Here is a 25,615-nt window from a genome sequence, read left to right as displayed (position 1 = left end):
GTTCTTGGGACCCTGCACCCATTTGGGAAACCTGGAGCCATGTGGGCTCCTGCTTCAGCCTGGCCCAGCCTCGGCTTTTGCAGCCATCTGGGGAGTGAACCAGAAAATAGATGATCTCTCTGTGTCTCTGTCTCTCCCCCTCTCTCTGTAAGTCTACCTTTTAAGAAATACATACTTTGTTCAAAGCATTCTCAGGAGACGATCATATTTTTCTGAGGTCTTATTTCTTCCTCGCTTTCTGAGACTAACACAACTTTTTTTTAGCACTGAGATGTATACAATAACAATTCTCTCCACCCTTTCTCACACATACATCATATTTTCAACTAGAAATGAACTGAGCATCAAAGGTTTGTTTGCAAGTTTGAAAAGCCTCTCAAAGAGTCATTGCTTTACTTCAGCATATCCAGCTTTCCATTCCTGTTCCAGCGGGGACCAGAAACCCAGGTCAAAGCTTGACCTGGCAGCTTGGTTAGTTCGAAGGATGCAGGGGTTTAATTTGTAGCTTGAGATTGAAATGCCTTCCATGGGACAGAATGTTTCTATGGTCATAGTCTTTCCCTTCTTACTCACCTTACCAGTTACTTTCCCAATCTGAAGTCACTACAGCTTGCAGTCAAGCTCAAACATCATGCTGTAAGTGGCCCACTAGATGGGGATCTTCTGTCATAGATCTTTGAAGTGTGTGTTTCCTCTTTGAAGCCCCACTTCAAGGCCTTCTACATTAGAACTCTGGCATGCTTTTCTTTCTTTTTTACAGAAGATTTACTCAAAAGAATTCCCTGAGTATTTTGTGAAAGATGAATTAAGCAAAAAGTGTTTGGGGGTCCCATGGAAACTTCTTCCAGAGTAATGTATTCAGTAATAACAAAGTCTTTCATATGGATGAGCTCATAGACACTTGAAATTGGTCAGAAATATTCTCTGCCCAGTGCCCATGAGAACATGGATGTTACATTGAGTTTATTAAGGGACCCGCCATATACACACTCCCAGGTCTATGGTGAGATAGCCTCAGTTCAAGGGTTAAAGATCTTTTTATTTTACTGAAACTATAACTGCAGTTCTATCCAAAGCAGCACTTGAAGCTTTAATCCCAGTTGTTATTCACTGAGTGACCTCCTTCAAATCAATTGCCTTTCTTTCCAATCCTGCTGTGATGGATTGGACTTCACAGGCATTTCTGGCTTGTTCCAAACTTGGTCTGTAAATGACTGTGTTCCTTTTTCTCTAACTCAAATTTTCCATAGTGATTTCCATTTTTTTCAGTACCTGCCCCCATGACTTTTTGATTTAACAACAATAAAAAAGTTATTTAGACTTCAAAAAATCGTTCCATAAAATGTTTACTCCATGATCCTGTCTATGTTTTCCTTGAGGGAACTCTGGACATTCCCTGTTTTGTGATTTTCCTTGGTGGTCAGAGACTATTTGGGAATCATGTCTCCTAGCACTTATTCTTCTGATAAATTAGAAGCAGAGATTTTCAAAATCACAACGGGAATATCCATACATATGAGATGTATCACCTATAATACATAGTTAGGGAAACAGGAAATGTAAACTGTACTCCTTACCTTCACTGAACAAGTGGGACAAGTCTAAACACCAAGTGGAGTAGCTTCTAAAGAAAAGTTACTAAGTTTGGTTTAAAAGAGATAATCAGTGATCTTGGAAGAAAATTAAGTCCAGAGAAATGCTTAAGTGTGATGTTGATGTTTCCAGAAAAGGGCTGGGAAGAAGTAAATGGCTCAAGAGAGTATAGTTAAGAAAAAGACACCTGGATCAACCGTGTCCTCATAGAAGAGCGGCAGAAAGCTTCAAATGATGAATACAGTCTTTTGGGGTTTTTTTTTTTAAGTCTGGAGACTTACAGATGTTTAAAAAAAGAGCTAGAGTGAATAAGACTAAAAGCTTTTCAGAACTTGATGGCTATAGAGAGGTAGCAAAGAAGAGATGCAAAAGTTTGAGGAAGAGTCTGGATCTGTGAAGAGTTAAGAAATATTGTGTAGGTTCTGATCTCCCATTTTAGCAAGCCTGCAGTTACCTTGGGCTTGTGACAACCCTCCAGTGTATAGTAGATGCTGGCTCCTGGCTAACTGTGTTGTGTGTATTTGTGCATATTCTATTCCTCAGGAGAGAGAGAGCTCCCATAGTGGAAGAAGTGTGATCATTTAGTCACCTGGTCTGGCATTGCTTCCTGTGGCTACTTCACAGCTCTCCCATGTCACATCTGGGACTTCAACTTTCCAGCTGACATGAGAACACCTGGAAGACCGTATCTAACAATTTTGGATTCTATCCTGAGAATCAAACAGCAGAAGCCCAAAAGCAAGAGCTTGAGGAATGAGTGACTGTAGTCACACTCTCTGCGCATAGTTGACTTGTGATGGATTTTAGCGGAGTTATGATCCTTCAGCATCTCAGTAGCCTGAGCCTTTAATTGAATCCCATGGCTCAGGACCATAGCCCTTCTCAAAGTAAGAGCTCAGGAATGTTGAAGAAGAAACTGAACATGTTCTCCAGAAACGGGCACATCTTTGGCGGGGTGGGGGGCAGAGGACTGGAGAAAAATTATCCTGGAAATCCATCTCCCTCTTGTATTATCTTGAACATCCTTCTTGGCTAAGCATTCCCCATGCCAGGTTCTGAGTGCTCCTGAGGCCCCAGTGAGAGGTGGCACAGGAATATTCCTGCCATGTGCCCTGGTCTGGGTTATTTGTTGGAAGTGCACGGAATTAAGAAATAGTTTTGCACTAGCCTTACTCCTGCCCTGTTTCCCTCCTGTTCTCCCTATCCCTCGTCTAACTTATGTTTTCTAACATATGTTTTCTTAAATATTATCTATTCATTTAAAAAGTCACTTTATAAATGCTTCTTAGGAACAACATAATGTATATATAATAAAAAATACATTAGACATATTTGCTTTGCTACTCGAGTGTATCTGCTTGGATGAATCTTCCTTCTCCCCTAAAGTTCTGAGAAGAGCCAGGACCATCTGGGTAGCTCTGCTGGCACCGTGCAGCCTTTCAGAGCAGAGATTTCCCAAGCAGTCACATCCAGGCAGCTCTTGGCACCCACGAGGTTTTGGGAGAAAAGGGCTGTGCTCTCTGTATGACAGGCTTCACCACCCCTCCTGTTGGCCGCAGCCCCTTTGGTGGCTGCATGAATCCATTTATACTAGAGATGGATCCTCCCTGGACAGAGGTGTGTGTTTGCATGTGTTCTTCAGCTGTGTTCTCATGTGTATGGCCTGAAGTTCCAGTTAAATCCCCCTCACATATTCATCCTCCCGCTCTCTGCCTTATTAATTTAATCACATGGTCAATGCCCATAATAGACAAATGTTTCTTTCAGGTTTTCATTACCTATAGTAAGGGGTTTTAAATGAGCAAAACAGGGGGGAAAATACAATCTTTAAGCGGAAAATGTGGACATAAAAATCAATAGGTAAGGGACTTCTGGTCTGGACAAGATGGCATAGCCCCACTTATTCCCAACCCCTCCCCCACTGAGTAGAGCTTTATAAATCCAGGGAATAGAACAAAACACCACCAGAGGAGGACTCTGCAGAGGATGAGCTAGCATGGAAAGCAACTCCAAACACACAGCACAGAAGTCAGCGTCTTCCTGTGTCCCCCAAGCTGCAGGAGGCATTTCCTGACTTCCCATCTAGCCATGCAGGGAAGCCAGGTAGCCCATCATTGTCCCTGGATCCAGTGAAGTTTCTCTAGCAGTCTAAGATGAGGAGACTCCTGGAGAACCATGGTCAAAATAAGTGACCAAGGGGAAAGCACATTCATTCCCTGCTGAGCCAGAGATGCCTCTTTTCTTACAAGCGATAATACAATGCAAAGGAGATATGAGTAAGAGAAAACAAGAATAGTTTTGTTGAGGAATAACTATACAGGCTAGAGCCTCTCATCTCCTGCCCAGAGACATGAGGGCTGAAGATTAGAAAAGCACCTGTCACAGCAATTAGCAGCCTTGTCATGGAAGGCACTCTGTGGAGTGAGGACCCTCCCACAGAAACTGAGGCAGCTGGAAATCACCAACAAAAAGATTCCCCCACTCCCCTCCCTACCTGAGAGGTGGCTGGCAATCACCCAGGGGAGTTCCTCCTGCCGCTTCAGGTAGCACCATGAGAGACCAGGGAGGCCCCAGCTGAAGACCAAAGTTAGACAAGGGCCTGAAAAAATCACCATGACATTGGGATCATAGCCCACAAAAGCAAACAACCTGCATGTCAAACATAAGCATGACTTGTAAAATATACAAGTTAGAGCAGAGCCTCTTAATATAGCAGGCAAAATGTTCAGAAAAAACAAAAACCAAGAAAATCACAAATCGAGTAAAGCAGGAAATCCCTGTTGCCAACACTGAGATGAATCAGATGTTGGAATTATTCAATCAGAATTTTAAAGCAAGAAAAAAATAACTCTAAAGCAAAAATCATGAAAACCTCAGAACAGTGGATTACAAGTTCTCTTGAAACAAATGAAAAAACCAGGAAATCTCAAAGTTATATTTTAAAAAGTGAACAAGTGTAGACTGGGACTATGATAACAGAAATTTAAAGCAGTAATTTTAACAGTAGAATAATCATAATGGAGCATAGACTGTGAGGATGTGGTGACAGAAGGAAAACAGGCTGAAAAACATGACCAGGGCTCAGGGAGCTATGGGACAATACACACGTCCAACACGTGTGTAGCTAGAGTTCCCGAAAGTGAAGAGGAAAAGTGGGAGGGCATTGAGTGAATATTTGGTAAAAGAATGGCTGAAAAAAAAATCTTACATTTGGTGAAAAATATAATCCGAGAACTCCAAGAAGCTGAATGAATTCCCAAACAGGGCAAATTCAAAGAAATCTGTCCCAAGATACATAATTAGGATTTGAAAGCTAACAAAGGGGCCCAGCACAGCAGCCTAGCGGCTAAAGTCCTTGCCTTGTAAGTGCCAGGATAGCATAGGAGTGCCGGTTCTAATCCCAGCAGCATTGCTTCCCATCCAGCTCCCTGCTTGTGTTGTGGGAAAGCAGCTGAGGACGGCCCACAGCCTTGGGATTCTGCACCTGCATGGGAGATCCGGAAGAGGCTCCTGGCTCCTAGCTTCAGATTGGCACAGCTCTGGCCATTGCGGTCACTTGGGGAGTGAATCAACGGACAGAAAATCTTCTCTGTCTCTCCTCTTCTATATATATCTGAGTTTACGGTAAAATTAAATAAATCTTAAAAAAAAAAAAACTAAGGATGAAGAAAAATTGCTGTAAGCAGCCAGATAGAAATAGTGCATTGTCTGTAGTGGAACACAAATTTCAATTTCTCAGATAAGACAATGGCTTAATTCTTTTTGTTGTTATTAGTATTTTGGAGAGACCAAGAAAGCAAAAGCATCCCTAACTGCCTGTTCACATCCCAAATTCCCTTTGTCTTGGGTGGGGGGGCCAAGGCTGGGAACAAGGAATTCATTTCAGGCTCCCATGTCAGTGGTAGTAATCCAGTAATTGAGCCAAAACCAGTGTTCCCAGTGTCTACAGGGGCAGGAAACTAATTAACATCAGGATAGAGATAGGCATGGAATTCTGTTGTGGGCTTCAGCATTGTGATCACTAGACTAAATGCTAACTCTTAAATATTTTTTAAGTGCTAAGAGAACACTATCCTCTCAACTCCTTATCTGGCAAAACTACCACTCAAGATGAAAGGGAGAAAAAAGCATTCATAGATGAATAAAAACATAAGATTTTATAAGTGTTAGACTCACCTTTAAAAATAATGTCTTAAACTCTTCAAACACAAGGAAGTGATTTTTTTTTAAGATTTATTTATTTTTACAGGGAAGGCACATTTTATAGAGAGAGGAGAGACAGTGAGAGAAATTCATCCATCCAATGGTTCATCCACCTAATGACTGCAATAGCCAGAGCTGAGCCAACCTGAAGTCAGGAGCCAGGGGGTTATTCCTGGTCTCCCACCTAGATGCAGAGGTCCAAGGACTTGAACCATCCTCCGCTGCTCTGCCAGACCATAAACAGGGAGCTGGATCAGAAGTGGAGCAGCTGGGACACAAACTGGTGCCCATATGGGATGTTGGTGCTGCAGGTGGAGGATTAGCCTGGTATGGCATCACTCTAGCCCCTGGCCATTGTTTTATCATGAGAAAACTAGGCAGGAACACAATTCTGGCCTTCTGATGGGTTTTATCTTCTGCCTCTTGTTCCACCATTTTCTTAGATTTTCATTTTTTGGCGCTCCCCTCCTGATGCTGTGGCAAGAGATATCTGTCTTTAAGAAACCTCACTTTGCTCAGTGAAATTGTTGCCTTGAAAAACTTTCTTTCCTATGAGACAAAAACAGCGGTTACCTCCATTCTTTGTGTCGATTTCTCTGCACTATTAGCTCCACTCCCAATTCCAAATTCCTGTTGATGTGTACCCTGGGAGGCAGCAGCAAAGGCTCAAGCAGCAGAGTGCCTGACTTCAACCTCATCCAGGTTAAGCCATTGTGAGCATACGGGTAAGGAACCAGTGGATGGGAGCTTGCTCTCTGACTCCTTGTTAAGCAAGTAAATAAATAAATAAATAAATAGTAAAGTTTAGAAAGTGGTTAAAGGAATGGACTTGAAAATAATGATATGCTACATATAAAAAAATACAGGTAAGTTAAAAGTAGTAAGAAGTGTGGAGAATGATACACCATGTACACATTCATTTTTAAAATGGAGCAGATAGCTGTGACAAATTAGATTTTAAATAAAAAAATTATCAGTGATAAAGAGGGATTTTACTAGCACTCTAAGGATCAAACCACCAAGAAAACACAGTATAGCAAATGTGTGCAAGCTAAACCTCAGAGCCTCAAATACATAAAACAGTAATTGAAAAAGCTGAAATGGGACATAGAAATAGCTGCAAGTAGAACTGGGAATTTCAACACTCTCCTGCCCCCCCACTGCAGCAGCTGGTGGGGTTATTGGGCAGAAAATCACAGAGATGTGGGTGGTGTGAACAACGCAATCAGACAAGTGTCTAGTTCACATTTACGATGGAGCAAGGACATTCTTATCTCTTATCTCTGAGCGACAGCCATTCTTATCTCTTCTGTTGTTGCAGCTCTGCCTGAATCCAAATCCAATCCCAAGGGACTCTAGCCCCTATATTCTAAAAACCAATCTAATCCACACTCTGAATTATTCCCCACTGCCTGCATTTCCCTCCAACTATGTGGCCCCCAAAGACAACAGCCTGCTAAGTTTGAAATGCCAGCTGAAAGCTACTTTACCTCTGCTCACTGCTCTCCCTGCCAAACTCCTACATTTCATTAAGCTATGCGATAACCAGCCTCCTGGAGGACCACATGCTTGCTCTAGTTGAATGCCAGCAGTTAATCACCTCTCTGAATTTATTTCCCTTTAATTTCTTTGACTGTAAGTTTGTAATTCTCGCTGTTCTGCACCTCTTTCCTAACAAAACATACTGTTCAGCAATAGCTGAATGTATTTTCTCAACTGCCATGAACTATCCACTAACTAGTAACAACTTACAACAACTCTCAACAACTGTAAATGAAGTGAAGTCACATATGCTGTATGCTTTGACTGCAACGGAATCAATCTAGAATTATCTATTGAAGATATTAGGAAGCTCTTTAAAGATTTATTTATTTACTTGAAAGGCAGAGTTATAAAAACAAATAGGGAGAGACAGAAAGATGGGTCTTTCATCTGCTGGTTGACTTCCCAAATGGTAGCAACACCTGTAGCTGGGCTGATTCAAAGCCAAAAGCCAGGAACTTCTGTGTCTCCCACATGAGTGGCACACGTCTGAGAATTTGAACTATCTTCCACGCTTTCCCAGATCATTACCAAGGAGTTGCATTGTAAATGATTTAAAATGGTGACAGTAAGGCTAGATTTTCTGAAACATTTCTGAAATGTGCCCATAACTTGATCTTGGGTTCTTGGAAAGTTCCTAAAGGAGAATGAGAGTGCTTATTGCAAGACAGTATCTCATTCCATGATGATATCTTGATTTTCTATTACAGCTTAGGGGATAAGCTGATTGTCCCAGATTTGTTTCCATACATGGAATTAGAAAGACCTGTTTGCCTGGTTCTGTTGTTTGCTACTATGTGGGATGTGGTTCTTACTGATTGAATAGTTTAAAGTACGTGATGCTTAAATTGGATATCTATGTTCCATGCCACAACAGTTAATTGGATCATTTGTACTGTACATATGCTTGGTTGATCGAATGATTTGTATCGTGTGCCAGTGCTCTCTTAATTGATTGGATGATCATTGCTTCAAACCCCTGAACATGGTTGATCAGGATTGCTCCTCTCTTCCACGTGTGTGGAATGTGACAGCTCACTGGCCAGTGAATAATGACTCCCCAGCTCCAAGAGTCTGCCTCTGAATCATTTCTGGGGTAGATTGAAACCTGCAACAGGATCAGAAATGGAGCATCAGGGACTCAAATCGGCAATCATATGGGATGCTGGCACCATGGGCAGCAGCTTTACCCACTATGCCACAGTGCTGGCCCTGTCCAAGAAACTCCTGAAATATTTTGAAAACTAAGCAACCCCCTTATAAACAAAGATGGAGTTTCAAAGGAAATTTTTAAAAATCAAGATATGTATAAATAGAAACATATTACAGTATGTTGGATGCAGCTAATAGAGTACTGAGAGGAACATTTATACTATTAAGTTTACATTAAAAATGAGGAAGGAAGGGCATTTCATATAGAAGTTAAGAGCATGCCTGTGATGCCTGTTTCTCATATTACAGTGCCTGGGTTCACACCGCAGCTTTGCTCCTGATTCTAGCATCCTGCTTTTGTACACCTGGAGAAACAGCAGGGATGGGGGACAGCCACTTGCTGTCATCCTAGGATCCCCAATGTGGAGCATGTTCTGAGGGTACTGCTTAAATGGTTTCAATAACTCTGAAACTCTGTTGGTTTCATTCCAAGGCTGATGAAATCTTTCCAAGGTCCATTGGCTAATGTAGTCCACTTTAGCGTATCCATGTGCCCACATATTTGCTGTCAAAGCTTGTCCAGGAGAGTTGTCCAATCTGTTCTGCCCTCTATCCTCTGATGTGGTACTCAATGTCCTCTGCAAGCATCAATGAGATGGTTGTCATGTCTCCCAAGTGTATTTGAGCATGCTGTCTATTGACTAGGCATCAGAAACTGAGCAGGTCCTGTCCTGATACATGCATTCCAAGGTCTGATAAAAAATCCTATGAATTTTTCCCTGTGGTCAGAGTTTTGAGTCCTGTGGTCCCGTTGAGGAATGTCTCCCAAGAGATCTCACCTGAGGTGACCCCAGACCTAACTCCTTTGTGTGCCACCTAGTGCCGAGTCTGGTGCATTCCATCACCCACATCAGCCTGCACACTCACCGGTTGTTACAGTCACCTGGTCAGTTCTGTCCGCCCCCCTCATCATCTCATATGCAAACCAACAGATGCTGCAGCCCAGTCCAACCCTGCCCACTGCACACTCGACCCTCATGTACACTAGCAAGAATTGCAGTCTAGTCAAGGTGACCCCCACCAACCCTTACTAGGCACACCGCCAGTTCCAGTTCCTGTGCCTGCTGGTATGTGCAACAGATTGGTCTGGTCTGTCCCATATTCCCATCCAGCTCTTATACACAGCATGAGTGCTGCAACCTAGCTCAGCCTGTCTGACCCCATTATCCAGCCCACATGTATGCTGGCAGGTACTGTTACTTTGTCCAGCCAAGCCTACCCCTAGCCTGCTTCTTAGGCTTACTGGTGGTAGCTACAGCCAAAATGGAGAAGTACCCACAGTTTCCCTACTAGGTCTACTGCCAGCCCTGGATCCTGTACTTTCCAGGTGGTGCTGTGGTCCAGCCTGACATGACTTGCATGCATTCCTGGTACTTGCCAGCAGATGCTCCAGGAAAGTCCAGCCAACATTCATTTATTCTATCTCTTGCATATGCCAGCATATAGCAGATGCAGTGGTCTAGTTCGGTCCTACTCTCCCCCAAATCCAGTTCACATGCAGGCTGGCAGGTGTTGTAGCCCTGCCAGCCTGATCTACCCACTGTCCTGGCTCTCATGCTCACCAGTGGGAACAGTGACCCAGCAGGGGTACCCTTGCAGTCTTCCTGCCAGGCTTGTCCCCTTCCTAGGATCTTGCATTTGCCTGTGGGTGCTGCAGCCTGGCTCCCCACGGCCTGCCCCCAGTTTCCAGTTTATGATGGCAAGTGCTACAGCCTAGGTTAGCCCTGTCAGCTCCCAAATCCTGACCCTAATCTCAACTGGAAGCTGTCACAGCCCAACCAGGTCTGCCCTGCACTCTGTCCTGGATCTCATACCTGCCAGTGGGTGCTGTGGACTGGTCCAACCCAGCCCACTCCCAAGCCTGACCACATGTATGCTGATAGGTACTGCAACCTGGCCTGGTCTGGGATGCCCCCAGACTAAAGTGCTCATGTTTACCAGCGGGGACTATGCTATGACAGAAGAGTTCCCCAAGTTCCTCTGTCAGGCCACTTCCCAGTTATAGACCTTGCATACATTGAGGAGCACTTAGCCCAGCCTGACTTGGCCCACCTCCTAACTCTACATTCACCTGCAGGTACAGCAGCTGTGCCTGACCTGCCCACACCCATTCCAATTCTTACCAGTGGGTGCTACAACTCAGCCCCACCTGGTCCACCCCCAGGCCTGGCTTTTCATATAGTTCACTGGGTATGTGACCTATCCCAGCCTGCCCCACACCCACTTGGGTGCTGGAGCCTGGCCCAATCTGGCACACCCCAGACCAGCACATAGCTGTGTCAAGGGATACTGCTGAAGCCATGTCCAACCCAGTCTGGTCAGCCTACCCCCATCCCATTCCAGCTCTCACACTCACCAGTCGGAACTGTAGCCTGGCAGGGGAGTCCCCTTAGCTCCCTGACCAGGTTCACTCCCAGCCACAGATCTTACACCAGATCTGAGCCAGTCTGGCATAGCTCACCCGCTGACTGATGCTGCAGCCTCGCCTGGCCCAGCCTGATCCAGCCTGACCCCAGTCCCAACTCTCACTGGTGGATGCCAGCCTGTCCCCATTCACAGATCTCTTGCAAACATATGGGTACAGCAGCCTAGCCTAGCATGGCCTGTACCCCATCCTGGTTCTTGTGCATGCCAGTGTGCTACAATTTGGCCTGGACATGCTTGGTCAGGCTCTCCCGCCCCCCCCAAACCTGAGCCAGCTCACATACTTGCACACAAATAGAGCAGCTTTGCCTGGTGTGGCCCATACCCGGGCTCAACTCTTGTACTCACCAGATAGAGCTACAGTCCACCAGAGAAGTTCCCACAGTTCACCCACCATGCCAGATCTCAGGCCCACATCTCATGTGTGCCAGCAGGTGCTAAGACCCTACTTGGCATAGTCTTTCCCCAAGTTTCAGCCTTTGTGTGTACTGATGGATGCTATGGCCAGGCCTGGCCCAACCCTCATCCAGTTCTTGGATATGCCTGCAGGTACTGCAGCCTGGGCCAGCTCAGCCTACTTCTAATCCCAGTGCCTGTGTTTATCAGTGAGCATGTGGTTATGTCTAGCTCAGCCTGTCACCACCATCACCACCCCCCGGCCAGCTCTCACATAAGCCAGTGGGTATCGCAACAGGAAGGAAGCCACAGATATGTCACAGAATCTGCCCCTCAGGCCTTGTTCTCTTATGTGCTGGTTAGTGTCATGGCTCAGGCTAATATGGCCCACCCCTTGCCCTGACATTAACTAGAGGGTACCATAGACGAGTCCTGTCAGGGAGATCCCGTAACCTTAGATTTCATGTGTACCGGTGGTCGATGCCAACTAACCCAGATGAGGTGTCCCATGTGGATGGGTATTCTGATCTGATCCAAACATGTCCTCTAGCTTCCCCCACTCCAAACAACCCAGTCTCAGCCCCCTCGTTTGCCTGAGAATGCAGTGGCCTGGTCCCTGGAAGTCCTCCAGAAGTCACTCTACACCTGCAAAGTACTCCCTCAGTGGTCCCTCCTCCCACACACCCCAAAAGCCCCTTCTGGACAGTCCCACAGCCCTACACCCATATGTGCTCATGGGGCCTTGGGCCTGGACTTGCAGTGGGGTGACTTAAAACCACAGATTTCAAATAGAAACTCTGGTGTAAAATGCCGAATTCTGGCACTCTCATACTTGTCCTATCACAGTCCCTCACCTTCCAGCATAGTCTTGCTATTAACATTTAGACAGCCTAAATGAGAAACAATTTCTGCTTAAGGTTCTACAGAAAGGGAAAAAAGGAATTCTGATGAGCATCTTAAATGTCTACAGAGATCTTGATTTCATAATCTATACCCAAAAAAAAGCTGCACTTCTCATATGGGAATTTTCATGGAGGACAGAGTTCATCAGAGTTCATTTTGACTTTACATATATTAGGATACAAACAAACCAAGCTTTAAGACTACCTTTAATTTTCTCAAGCTTATTTCACAATTGACATAATTGTGACACAGAGGTTTACATTTCAGGTAAGTCACTTGATAGTTTGATAACACAAGAGTCTTGATGTTCTTGTGTTCAATAGTAAGAATGTAAGCAGAGGAACAGTAGGTAAAATCAGAACATTCTTAACTTTCGTGTCACTAGAAACCTCATCCATCCGAAGTTAGTGAATACAAACTTCCTTTACCAGGTTATAAGCACACTATAACCTCCAGGTCCTATTGTCAGAAATACAAAGTGATCTACATCACAATGTGTGAGTTCACGAAGTATTTTCAAAACCTATTATTGAATTTGCTGTTTCATTTTAAGTTAAAATTGATATCCTTAAAGGGAATCTCAAGATTTGGCATATATGTTGTATTTTTTATAGGTGGAATACATTATTCTGTTTCCCCATATAGTATTACTTAGCTAAATTTGTAATGTGTGTGTTATCTATTTTGAAATGATAATTTTTCATTATTAGTTTTAGAGGAACTCAATTTCTCCATTCCTGAGTTCTTCATTTTCACTCCTTCAACCTCATAAAGCTTTCACAAAAAGTTCTCATAATAACAATGTTCCTTAAATTTGCTCATGTTTATGAAAACTGTCAGCAAGACTGAAATATATCTCCCAGCTGTAGGCAAGTGTACACTGCTAGGATAAGAGCAACCAATAGCTGGCAGGCATTCTGAGCCTGGTTAATGCCAAATTTGTATTAACTATACCAATATGCCAACATAGTTACTTATTCTCTCTCTCTCAAAGATAAGTGGGGGGCCCAGCACAGTAGCCTAGTGGCTATAGTCCTTGCCTTGAATACGTCAGGATCCTATATGGGCACTGGTTCTAATCCCAGTGGCCCCCACTTCCCATCCAGCTCTCTGCTTGTGGGCTGGGAAAGCAGTCGAGGATGACCCAAAGCCTTGAGACCCTGTACTCACGTGGGAGACCTGGAAAAGACTCCAGGCTCCTGGCTTCAGATTGGTGCAGCTCTGGCTATTGTGGTCACTTGGGGAGTGAATCTTCAGATGGAAGATCTTGCTCTCTGTCTCTTCTCCTCTTTGTATATATGACTTTTCAATAAAAATAAATAAATCTTTAAAAAAAAGATAAGTGGGGAGTACTGGGAACTCTGGATTGGGACACTCCACCTTGACCCCCAGGTTAGGGGCTGCAGATTGCCAGGGGAGGGGGGTCTGGGATGTATTGGAGTGGGTGCAGCTGAGGATAAGTTTGACAGGGGAGGACTGATTTCTGGGTTCTTCCACAGACCACGTCACTACACCCACAAGTATGCAAGGGAGCTGAGATGGAGTGTTTTAGAGGGAGGGAAACCAGAGGGCACGTCTGAGTCAGATGAAGGCACTTGCCCACATGGGAGATCTGAGCTGGGCTAAATGACATTATGTACAACCTGCTGGCACTCCCAAAAACTGGAGCAGGGGGCATACTTGGCTAAACTAGGCCACAATAACTACCCATGAGTGTCAGAGCATGGGGTGGGACACATCAGGCTGGGCTGCACCCACTGAAATATAAGAGAACTGGATCCGAGGATAGATTCTGTAGGGAAATTTATGGGCTCACCTGTATGGGACTACAACACCTGCCATTTTACAAGCAGAGCTGGGGGCAGTGATGTGCCAAGCCAGGCTGGACCACAGAACTCACCTGATAGGAACCTACCTGACACTAATTAGGGCTGGGGTAGGAAGAAGGTTGGGTGTGGTCAGGTTGCAGCACCTGCCAGTGCATGCAAGGGCCAGGACTGAGGGTAAGCAGGACTGTTGTCCCCACTGACACAGGTGATAGCTGGAGCTGGGAGCAGGCCTGGTAGAGGAACTTGGGGAACTCCCCTGATAGTCTGCAGCTCCTTCTGCAGGGCCTCTCTCCTACAATGGGAGCTGGGGCTGGGAGCAGGCCAGGCAAGTGTACCACCACTCATCAGCTTGTGTGGTTCAGGTCTGGGGACAAACCAGGTTGGGCCAAGCCTTAGCACCTACTGGCATGCACAAAAGCCAGGACAGGATGTGGGCCGTGCCTGGCTGGGCTGGGCTCAACATCTGCTAGTAAGAGCTGAGATTGTGGGTGGCCATGTCAGGCTGTGTTGAAGCACCTGTCATCTTGCTCCAAGATCTGGTAGGGGAACTCTGACTCCCCTTCTGGGCTGTAGCTCTCAGTGGTAAATGCAAGAGCCAGTGCTGTGGGAAGACTAGGCTGGACAAGGCTACAGTGGCATGTGTGTGGTCTGGGTCTGGGTGCAAACCAAACTGAACTGGGCTCCAGCTCTCAAGACCCAGAATGAGTGTAGGTCAGGACAGGCTAGGCCATGGCACCCATTGGATCACAGGAGTGCCATTATGGGGGTGGATGAGGCTGGGCTAGGCTGTAGCACCCATCAGTGAGAACCAGAATGGGCACCAACCAGTTGGGCTAGGCTGCAGTACACACAGGTGAGTACCAGGACTGAGGGCTAGCCATGTCAGTCTGGGGAGTAGCACCCAACAGAACATATGCGATCTTGAGCTGAAAGTCGGCCTAGAGGGGGAACTTGAGGAGTTACCCTGCTAGGCCACAGCTCCCACTGGCAAGTGCAGAAGTCAGGGCTGGGAGCATGTTAGACCAAGTTGGGCTGTAGTATCTCTTGGCTTATGTGTGGGCCAGATTTGAATGTAGACCAGGCAAGGTCAATTCACAGCATACACTGGCATGAGTAAGATCCAGGACAAGATTCAGGCCAGGCTAACTTGGGATGCCACATCTGCCAATTAACATGATGGCTGGCACGCAAGAGTCAAGTCTGAAGTCGCCCCAAATGAGGGTTCTTGAGGGATTCCAAAATGGATCGTTGGATGCAGATCTTGGCCACAGGGAAAATCATAGAACGTGTAGTCTGACTTTGGCATACATGTATCAGGACTGGGACTTCTTAGTTGCTAATGTCTGTGCAGTGGGCAGCATGTCTAATTGCACATGGGGGACGTGGTGGCCAGTTCCTCTAAGCCAGCAGAAGATATCCACTTATCTCATCAGAGGATAGAAACCAGAATAGGTTGGACAATTGTGGGCAACCTTTACAGCATGTTCCTGGATCTGTGGATGCACTAAGGTGGGCTTTGTCAACCATTAGACCTTAGAAAAATGTTCTCAATCCTGGAGCCCCAAGACCAACAACTTCTCAGAACTATCAAAACCTCCAAAAAACACCCTCTGAACACTCTTCCCCACAACCAGGTCTCTAAGGTGACATCAAAGGACAGTCTCCCATCCCTGGGTGCTAGTACAGTTTGACAACAAGGAATTATCCCTATTCCTCCTCCCCTGTGGATACAGGAGGAAAAAAAGACGGAAATATATGTCCAACTTCTTTCCTGCATACCTGCATACCTGACCCTCCCACCTTAATCAGAGGCCCACATGGGCATGCATTTCTCTCAGCTATGTAATCAATATCAAAAATGAAATTAAAAAAATAAAAAAGACTGGGCCCAGCATGATAATCTAGTGGCTAAAGTCCTCGCCTTGGATGTGCCAGGATCCCATATGAGCACCAGTTTGTGTCCAGGCTGCTCCAGTTCCCATCCAGCTCCCTGGGAAAGCAGTTGAAGAGGTTCCAAAGCCTTGGGACGCTGCACCCACATGGGAGATCTGGAGGAGGTGCCTGGCTCCTGGTTTCAGATTGGCTTAGCTGCAGCCATTTGTGGCCACCTGCAGAATGAACTAGTGGCTGGAAGATCTTTCTGTCTCCTTCTGTCTATAAATCTATCTTTCCAATAAAAATAAATAAATCCTTTAAAAAGATGAAAATTTAACTGCATCTTAGTAAAAGCTTTTTCTCATAATATTGTGGCAACAGCTCAAGTCTCTTTGGATATGAATGTTGCTTTGGGGAAAGAAAAGCTTAGAGAGTTTTCTCCCTGTGATGTGTGGTCTCTTGATCAACAGCATCCATATCATCCAGCAAGTCATTAAATGCAAATTCTTAGGCACCACTGTCTAGCTATTGCCTTAGGAATTCTGTTGTAACAAATCTAGACATTTTTCTTGCACACCACAGTGTTTGACAAACTGATTAGATATTTACTCCTTCTGCCTGAATGACAGTCCGTCTTGCTGTCTGTTTTTGCCTCTGTGGCTCTTTTTCCCTCTTGCAAAGTTCTGTACTCCCAGTTCATTTTTTTTTCTTTCTTTTTTAGCTTCTGTATTTGTTCATCTGTTTTCTCGGCTGCCCTGCTTCTTGCACAGAGTTCTGATTTCACTCCCGCGTAATAACTTCTGCATTCAGACTCTGTGAATACTGTGGTACCGGGGCAGGATGCAGCTAGGGGGTAACTGGGGAAACTGAGAAAAGCAACTTCCAAAGGTCTCTCAGTCTGTTCCTCTTTCTCCTTGCCTCTGCCTCCTGAGCTTGAAGCCAAGACAGAGAAGGACTACTTGAGGAGGCTTAGAAAAAAAATACTTTTTGCAAACCTTCAAGACACAATGTCTGGATATGATAATGGCCAGTTGAGGTATCCTATGTGCTCCAACTGATGCTCTGTACCCAGGTCTCAATTCTAAATTATTGAGACACTCTAGAGAGTCCTGCTTGGATCATTGTCAACCCTTGACTGAATCTCCAAGAAAGGCAGGGTCACCTAATACTTTGTTCTTTTCTGAGTTGTGGCTGGAGAATGTTGCCATGAGAAACATTTGCATTAGGGAGGATCCTGTGAATTTCAAAGACATATAAAACATGATCTTTGCCTTCAGGGAATTTAACATCATGAACTCAATCAGGCTTGCTGTACTTAGTTACTAGAATTTTGGCTCACTTTGGGCTTTTGTATCTGAATATTAGGATGATTACAGATGGAAGTTTATCATCAGAAGGTCCTCACTTATGAAGATATGAGCTTTCTTCCTTAATTATTAAACTTAATATGATGAATTGCAGTATTTGTGGAGTAGCTGCTGTTTTCCCAATACTAGGCACATAGTATTCTGTTCTCTCAGAAACTCTATGAGGACAGGTCATTATCACCCTTTGACCCAATGCTCAGAGAAGTTAACAAAAGTTGGTAGAAGGATTGTACACTGGAGATTTGAACTGGACAAAGCTTCAGACTGGAGCCTGACACCCTAGAGTCCATTCTCTTTTTTGTAAGGAAGCACACAAAGCTGCCTCTTGAATCAGAATGATAAGGAGCGTACCATTACTTAGAATAATTAAGGTGGGCTAAATTCACCTCCTCTGGAGTTGTGAGTGTCTAGGAGAAGGCACTAGAGCAATGCAGAAATCGGGCATGTGACAGCTGGGTTGGGCTGGCTTTGTTGGTTTATGGCCCAGTCTGGGAATAAAGTTTTGTATGTGTTGCTTTGCAGCCTACTCATTGTGACATGATCCATACGCTACTGTGCAGACCCTGTGAGTTCTCAGGGACCCAAATGACCTACAAACTCTCCCTTGCTGCTGTACCAAATGTTCAGAGCACCTTCCGGGAGGTGTCTACTAAACACGGTTTCGTACAAGGCAAGTGTTCAAGGGTGGAGGTTTCTCTCCACACTGACTTAGCAGAATCCTTGTGAAAACTGGGTTGGGTATGCCGAAAACAGGCCACAGGCCAAAGACGCCCTGGAGCGTGTCTGACCTTTGGATCAGGAGAAAGCAAATGTCACACTGGTGAGAATTAGCAGCAATGAGAGTGGACACTATTCCTACTTTACCAGAAGTTTCTCTTTCTCTCTCTCCCTTTCTCTCTCTCTCTTTTTGTAGTCATTAATGGTTGTTGAATTTTGACAAAGGATTTTTCTGCACTAGTTGGTATGTGACTTCTTTCTTTTGGCTGTTAATATGGTGTATTTAGCCCACTGACTTAAAAATTATTTTAATTTAAAAGACAGAGTACAGAGAGAGAGAGGGAGAGAAAGAGAGAGAAAGAAATATTCCATCCACTTGTTCACCTCTCAAACATCTAAGAGATGTTGGTTGCTGTGTTTCCCTTCAAAATTTAAAACATGCCTGATCTGTAAATTTGTTGCAATGTCCCCAGGGTGCCTGAGTACATAGTTTGGAGAACTACAGGACAGAACAGATGTATTTTCAGAAATAGTAAACATTAGTAGCTTAGGTCAGCTAAAAACTAGTCGAGTTTCATATGCCACTAACTTTACTTTAGGATTCACAAAACAAATGGTTGTTTGGACTGTCAGCAAATCATAACCTGCTTAGTCTACTCAATTTATTGATTTTGAACTTTCAGAGAAAACACCTTGAATAAAGGGGAGCATCTTTAGGAGTAGTTGATGTTCATTATATTAGTATTTCTAGACTCAAACTCTTTCCTGAATGTCACACTCACAACTTTCAACTTAATGTCTGTATTTAGGTACCATTTGGCACCTAGTTCCATATGCTCCAAATAAATCTCACTGTAAACCCTAAACCCATCCTTATTTGAGTCTTTCCTACTTCTGTAAAATGTACTATGATTCATTCTCATTATTCAGACCCAAATCTAGCAGTCAGCATTGATTTCTTTCTTTTAAGCCACATATCTGGAACACACTCCAAATCATGTCAGTTCTATCTTAAATTTCAATTCCAAGTCACCCTATTTTTTTCACTTCCGCAGCTGCCATCTTGTTCAAGTCATGGTTTTCTTCCTCATAGACTGTTGAGAAAACCTCCTACCCACTCTCCCTGCTTCTAGTTCGTTCTAATTATAAATAATTCTCCATTTCACATGCAGATTGACTCTTACATGAAGAATCAGATTATGTTATCTGCACCCATGTTCCAAATCTCCAATGGTTTCATATCTCACTTAGCATAACATCAAAATGTCTTACTATGATCACAAGGTCCCACATGATTTGATTCCTGATTCCCTCTAACTACACCTTCCATCTCTGTTCCTTACTCATCATATTGTTCTTGCTCTTCCCCATGTCACAACTGTGTCATCAGGGCCTTTTCATTCTCTAGGGTCTTCAGAGTTAGTAAAAAAAACAAGCCCAGTAACCTTGAAGACAGATAATGGATTACACACATTTGTTTCCTACATGTACCCACTACCTGACTTAACTGTTGCGGGTGGGAGGAAATGGTATATAATACAGTATGCAACAATAGCTTTCTTTAAAAACTTTGGAGTTTTAGTTACAATCTACTATCAGTATCTGTAGATGATGGATTCATGACCTGCTCCTTTGGACACCCAATTCTTCAGATGCTCAAGTCTTTTATATAAAAAGGTATAGATTTTGGGCCCAGAGGCGTGGCCTAGCGGCTAAAGTCCTCGCCTTGAAAGCCCCGGGATCCCATATGGGCGCCGGTTCTAATCCCGGCAGCTCCACTTCCCATCCAGCTCCCTGCTTGTGGCCTGGGAAAGCAGTTGAGGACGGCCCAATGCGTTGGGACACTGCACCCGCGTGGGAGACCCGGAAGAGGTTCCAGGTTCCCGGCTTCAGATCGGCGCGCATCGGCCCGTTGCGGCTCACTTGGGGAGTGAATCATCAGACGGAAGATCTTCCTCTCTGTCTCTCCTCTGTATATATCTGGCTGTAATAAAATGAATAAATCTTAAAAAAAAAAAAAAGGTATAGATTTTGTAAATTAACTATGCATATCTTCATTATACTTTACATCATCTTTAGATTAATTTAAAAAACTAATATAATGTAAATTCCATGCAAACAGTTGTTATACTACATTGTTTAAGGGACAATGGGAACAAAAAATGTTACATGCTCAGCACAGGCACAATTTCTTTTAAAAAAATACATATATGTGATTTATCAGCAGTTGGTTGAGCACAGCATGTGGATAAGGAGTGCCCAGAACTTTAAGAATATAAGCCTACACTGTGATGCTGTCTGCAGAAACATCTAAGCCTCCCTTAAGCTGTATTAACAGAGGTGCATTGTTTGGAGAGAGGCAGACACTAGTTCTTCCAGTTAAACTACTTCTGGAATGTTGTATTTGGCTTAAGGTAACACGTATTAAGTTTTCTTAATCTTAATTGGTGTATCTCAGCCTCAGGATATTTTTTTACAAGCGAGAAACCAGGTTGGGGAAAGAACAGAACTATGTTTCCTGAGGAGTTGTTATGGGAACTCATAGTTTTTAACTGGATGAGTACTTGATGATGGGGAAAGAGGTGTGAAAGCTCTTTGCAGAGTTTAGAGTCTGACCCACGGAAAGGGGAATTATGCTTATTCTTGATGCTTTCAGAAGAGGAAGTTCTTAGTTCAGCAGAAGGAAGAATTGCTCAACAATGTTTCCTATTCCAGTGTTCTGCAGAATACCGTAGGAAACCTCAGAACATTTAACAGGCAAATGTTAAGAAGAGGATAGGGTTTGCTTCATTTTCCCAATGTATTTGCCATTAGTTGATTTGGCAGAGCAGTATTAACATATCTAGAAACAATATTCCTAGAATAGCATGGGTTAAGTCTGCTTGAAAGTGAACAGGTTGTGTTCTAGCAAAATAGGGTCCAGTTCACAGCAAGGTGCCTGGGGACACTGTAGTTTTGCTGCCGTTTCTGTACTTACGACAACTTCATAATAAGAACTAAAGAAAACAAAGTTTGGAGAGCTGCAGTAAATTCTCTTACTTGTTATATTCACAACACTGATCCAGATAAAAATAAAGGCATAAAATCAATAAAAATACGGTTTTCTACAGCAGTATTGAATTTTTCCCCCATGAAACACGTGGTATAAGCACGATAGTCCCAAATCTGTCCTCTGATCCACTTTTTTGGTGCAAGATGATGTTTTTCAACTTTTTTTTAAAAGATTTATTCATTTTATTACAGCCAGATATACACAGAGGAGGAGAGACAGAGAGGAAGATCTTCCGTCCAATGATTCACTCCCCAAGTGAGCCACAACAGGCTGATGCACGCCCATCTGAAGCCGGGAACCTGGAACCTCTTCTGGGTCTCCCACGCGGGTGCAGTGTCCCAATGCATTGGGCCGTCCTCAACTGCTTTCCCAGGCCACAAGCAGGGAGCTGGATGGGAAGTGGAGCTGCCGGGATTAGAACCGGCGCCCATATGGGATCCCGGGGCTTTCAAGGCGAGGACTTTAGCTGCTAGGCCACGCCTCTGGGCCCTCAACTTTTTTTTCAATGAGCACATACATGAACAAAAGCCTCACATACTCTATTCTGCCTCCACCCACACACAATTTTCACAGGATTTCTCTTTTCTGCTGAGTATTGCCATTCTAGAACCTCAAACCTGAACATTAACCCTAAAGAAAAAAAAGATACATTTATTTTAAAGAATGGAAGAGAGAGAAAACTGGAAAGTTACAGAAAGATCTTCTAACCTCTGGTTTACCCTCCTGCAGTAGCCAGGGCTTAGCCAGGTCGAAACCAGGATTGAGGAATTCAACCCAGATCTCCCATATGAGAGACAGAGAACCAAATAAATTGGACTATTTGTTTGCTGTTTTACCAGGTGGATTAACAGGAAGCTTGATTGGAAGTGGAAGAGCCAGTCTCAAACCGGACTCCAATATGGGATGCAGGTACCCCAAGAGGCAGCATAACTCACTGTACCACAAAATATACTACAATAGAACCTCTTTAAAATAGATGCTGAATTTCTAACATGACAGGAAGAAATGACATCTTACAATTGTGGAAAACTAAACAAAGAATGTTATCTAAATATATTTTGAGGCTAAATAGGATCATCTAAGAAAGGAAGTGAGAGTTGAGCAAAGTTGTTGAAGATTTGCTGCTATAATCATCACAAGCTGCAACAGTAAGAAAAAGCTGACCAGTAATAATGAAAAAACAAGGTTGCAAAATTCTAGTTGTTTAGGTCCCAGCACAGTAGCCTAGCGGCTAAAATCCTCACTTTGCATGCGCCGGGATCCCATGTGGGCGCTGGTTCTAATCCTGGCAGCCCCACTTTCCATCGTGCTCCCTGCTTGTAGGCTGGGAAAGCAGTTGGGATCCTGCACCTGCGTGGGAGACCCGGAAGAGGTACCAGGCTCCTGGCTTCAGATCAGTGCAGTTCCAGCCACTGCAGCCACTTGGGGAGTGAATCAGTGGATGGAAGATCTTCCTTTCTGTCTCTCCTCCTTCTGTATATCTGACTTTCCAACAAAAATAAAATAAATTTTTTTAAAAAATTCTAGTTGGTGTCTCTACAGCTGTTCATGAAGGACCCAATACAGGGCTGAACCCCAGGAGTTCCACAGAGGAATATGCACTACAGAACAATGAGTGAGTCACCAGAATTTCTGCAATTTTATCTGTCTCTGTTCCACAGAATTATAACTTCAAGATGGTTTTCAGGATCTGTTTAGTAGCAAAAAAGGATTGTTCACATAAGTAGATAACATACTGTCATCATTGGAAATATTCATCTTCTTCAGTCAGTCAAAAGACATTCTGTCAACTCTAAGACCTTACCAAGCCAAATCAACTCTTAGATCAGATCATACCATACTTACAATTTGAGGTCTTCATAAGTAAAACAATTTCATTGCTTATAAAGAATTTGAGAAAAAAATGAAATACCAGTTTTCTGTTACTCTTCAATTTTGCGTTTAAATCAGTACCTCAAAAAGTGGGGGTCAAGAATCAAGATGGCAGAATAGGGTAAGGACACATTTAAATGGACAGAGAAACATTTAATCAGGATGAAGCAGAGAGGACACATTCCATGAAATAGGAGAGGACAGAACAACAGCAGAGGGGTACCTAGAGACAGACACAGAAAAGCAGCAGACACAATGGAGTGGTGTTGCGGTGACTGATACTCCAGCAGCATTCAGCTAACGGGTCACCTGAACTCCACCAGCAACCAGGTGGGAAGGGACTTTGGGAGCTTGGGAGGTGAACCCAGACAAAGAACCATCCATCCTGCTGGTCCATTTGATTTGACCAGGAGCAGAGGCAGAGCAGCAGATCCCAGACAGGCAGTGAGAGAACAGCGTGGAATTCACAGCCCAGTCAGCCCCCTAGAGCTGAATTGGGTACCATTTTGCATAAGGAGTCAAAGGCAAGGGAAAGAACTGAGCGTACATTGAGCTGGGAGTGAACTCATTTCTGACTCAGCGAACTGCAGTAACATGGCATTCTACAGGTTTCACCCAAGACAGATCTGGGTAGCCCTCAGACCTGATGGCCAGCAGATCAAGAATTCTAGTAGTGGTACGTCAGGCACCATTTTGTACACTGTGGCAAATGCTTTAGGACTGCAGGGGACAACAGTGAACTGTGCATGTGCTGAGCTCGTCAGAACTTGCTGAGGTCCGTGGATTGCTCTTGTCCTGCAGGAAAATACTGACTGTGGCATCATACAGGTCAAAACAGGTCCGTGTGGCACCCAGACCTAACGTCCAACAGGTTCGAGCAAGATCAGCGCCACCAATAACCTAACTATATAGGACACCTGGTGTCTCTCTAATCCTGGGACCTGCTCCAACCAAAAATGGGAGAAAGGTTGCAGAGACAATGGTGCAGCCTCACCACGGTATCACAGGAGGTGAAGAGTGGTGAGCCAGGAGCTGGGGCTGTAGAAACCACAGTGGAAATCTAACATAAGAATCCAGACCCAGATCTGGAGCTCGCTGGAGGTTGTGGCACAAGTGGCTGCAAGCAAAAAGTTGTGTACCAACTGCAATAAGTAAAATCACATTGTAGACCTGTGGTTGACAGAGCTTAGAAACCTGCCCCAAGGAGAAGACTCTGCTAACCAGAAGAAGTACAATGACCAAGAGCAAAAGAAGAGACAAAGGCAAAATGAATATTACTGAAAACTCCCCCTGCAAAGGAGCAAAACCCTAAGCCAACCTCAGAGTTAACTAAGGAAGACATCGAGAAAATGGGGACACAGAATCTATAAGACTCATTTTAAAGATTCTGATCAAAAATGAGAAGCACATACAAGAGTTCAAAGAATTTAAGGAAGCAATAAAGCAAAGCAAGGCTGATATATCAGAAATTAAGAACACAGTAGAGCAAATTAAAAGTACAATGGAGAGTCTCCAAAATAGAATGAAGAAAGCAGAAGAAAGAATCTCAGAATTGGAAGATATTTCCTGTCATCAGGGGGAAGCAAACAAAAAGCTGGAAGCAGAGCTGGATCAGGACAAAAAAAAGTATTCAAGAATTGAAAGACAGTATTAAGAGTTATGAGCATCCCAGAAGGTGCAGAAAGAGAAGCTGAGTTTGCAAATGTATTTAGTGAAATAATAAAGGAAAATTTCCCTAATCTAGAGAAAGAATTGTGAAACAACATCCAGGAAGGGCACAGAACTCCCAACAGGCTTGATCAAAAGCGATCTTCACCATGACACAAGATCATCAAGCTCTCTTCAATCCAAGATAAGGAAAAGATCCTTAAATGTGCATGTGAAAAAAATCAATTGACATATAAAGGAATGGCAATTAAACTCACAGGAGATCTCTCACAGGAAACTCTACAGGCAAGAAGAGAATGGAGTGACATATTCCAGATTCTAAAAGAAAAAAAAATTGTCGGCCTAGGATAACATATTCAGCAAAGCTTTCTTTTGTCTTTGAAAATGAAATAAAATTCTCCCACAGTAAAGAAAAACTAAAAGAATTTGCCTCTTCCAAACCTGCCCTACAAATGATACTTCAAGATGTTCTCTTCACAGAGAAGAGGAATAGCACCTACCAAAACCAAAGGCAAATGGGAAGAACATCCCAGTAAAATGACAACAGAAGACTAAACCAATGAACAACCCATTCCTAAAATGACAGGACCAAAGTACCACCCATGTATATTAAACGCTGAATGTAAATGGCTTAAGTTCAATCAAATGTCATAGATTAGTACACTGGATTAAAAAACAAAGCCCATCTATTCATTGTCTAGAAGAGACACACTTCACCAACAAAATCAGCAGAAACTATCGCACAGGTTTTGTTGTTTTCTGTTAGTTTCATCTCTTCAAAACACTTTCTTTTGATTAAACCATTCAATGACTCATAGATCATACAGTAGCATCATTTTCTTCAAGAAGATTCTTGATTTTCACTTCTTCAGCTACACGTTAATCATTTAGTAGCATGTTATTTAACTTCATGGTGTTGTTAATTTCTTTTTTCTCCCTGATGTTGATTTTGTTTTGTGGCT

General features: G+C 43.8%; 1 protein-coding gene across 3 annotated transcripts in view; it reads left to right on the top strand.

The window, feature by feature from the left end:
* The window catches only part of ILDR1 (immunoglobulin like domain containing receptor 1), a 34,098-nt gene extending 31,743 nt beyond the window's left edge, over positions 1 to 2,355 (top strand). For all 3 annotated transcript variants that reach the window (XM_058661968.1, XM_058661967.1, XM_004578274.3), the window contains one exon: positions 2,137 to 2,355. In XM_058661968.1, the coding sequence (XP_058517951.1) occupies positions 2,137 to 2,178 (42 nt within the window). In that variant the 3' untranslated portion in view covers positions 2,179 to 2,355. The remainder of the gene's footprint in view (positions 1 to 2,136) is intronic.
* Positions 2,356 to 25,615: the final 23,260 nt, after the last annotated feature.

This window comes from Ochotona princeps, chromosome 3 (genome assembly GCF_030435755.1).
Source record: "Ochotona princeps isolate mOchPri1 chromosome 3, mOchPri1.hap1, whole genome shotgun sequence".
Taxonomy (NCBI): Eukaryota; Metazoa; Chordata; class Mammalia; order Lagomorpha; family Ochotonidae; genus Ochotona; species Ochotona princeps.
The sequence above is the reverse complement of the archived record's forward strand: the minus strand, read 5'-3'. Positions and strand labels throughout refer to the sequence as shown.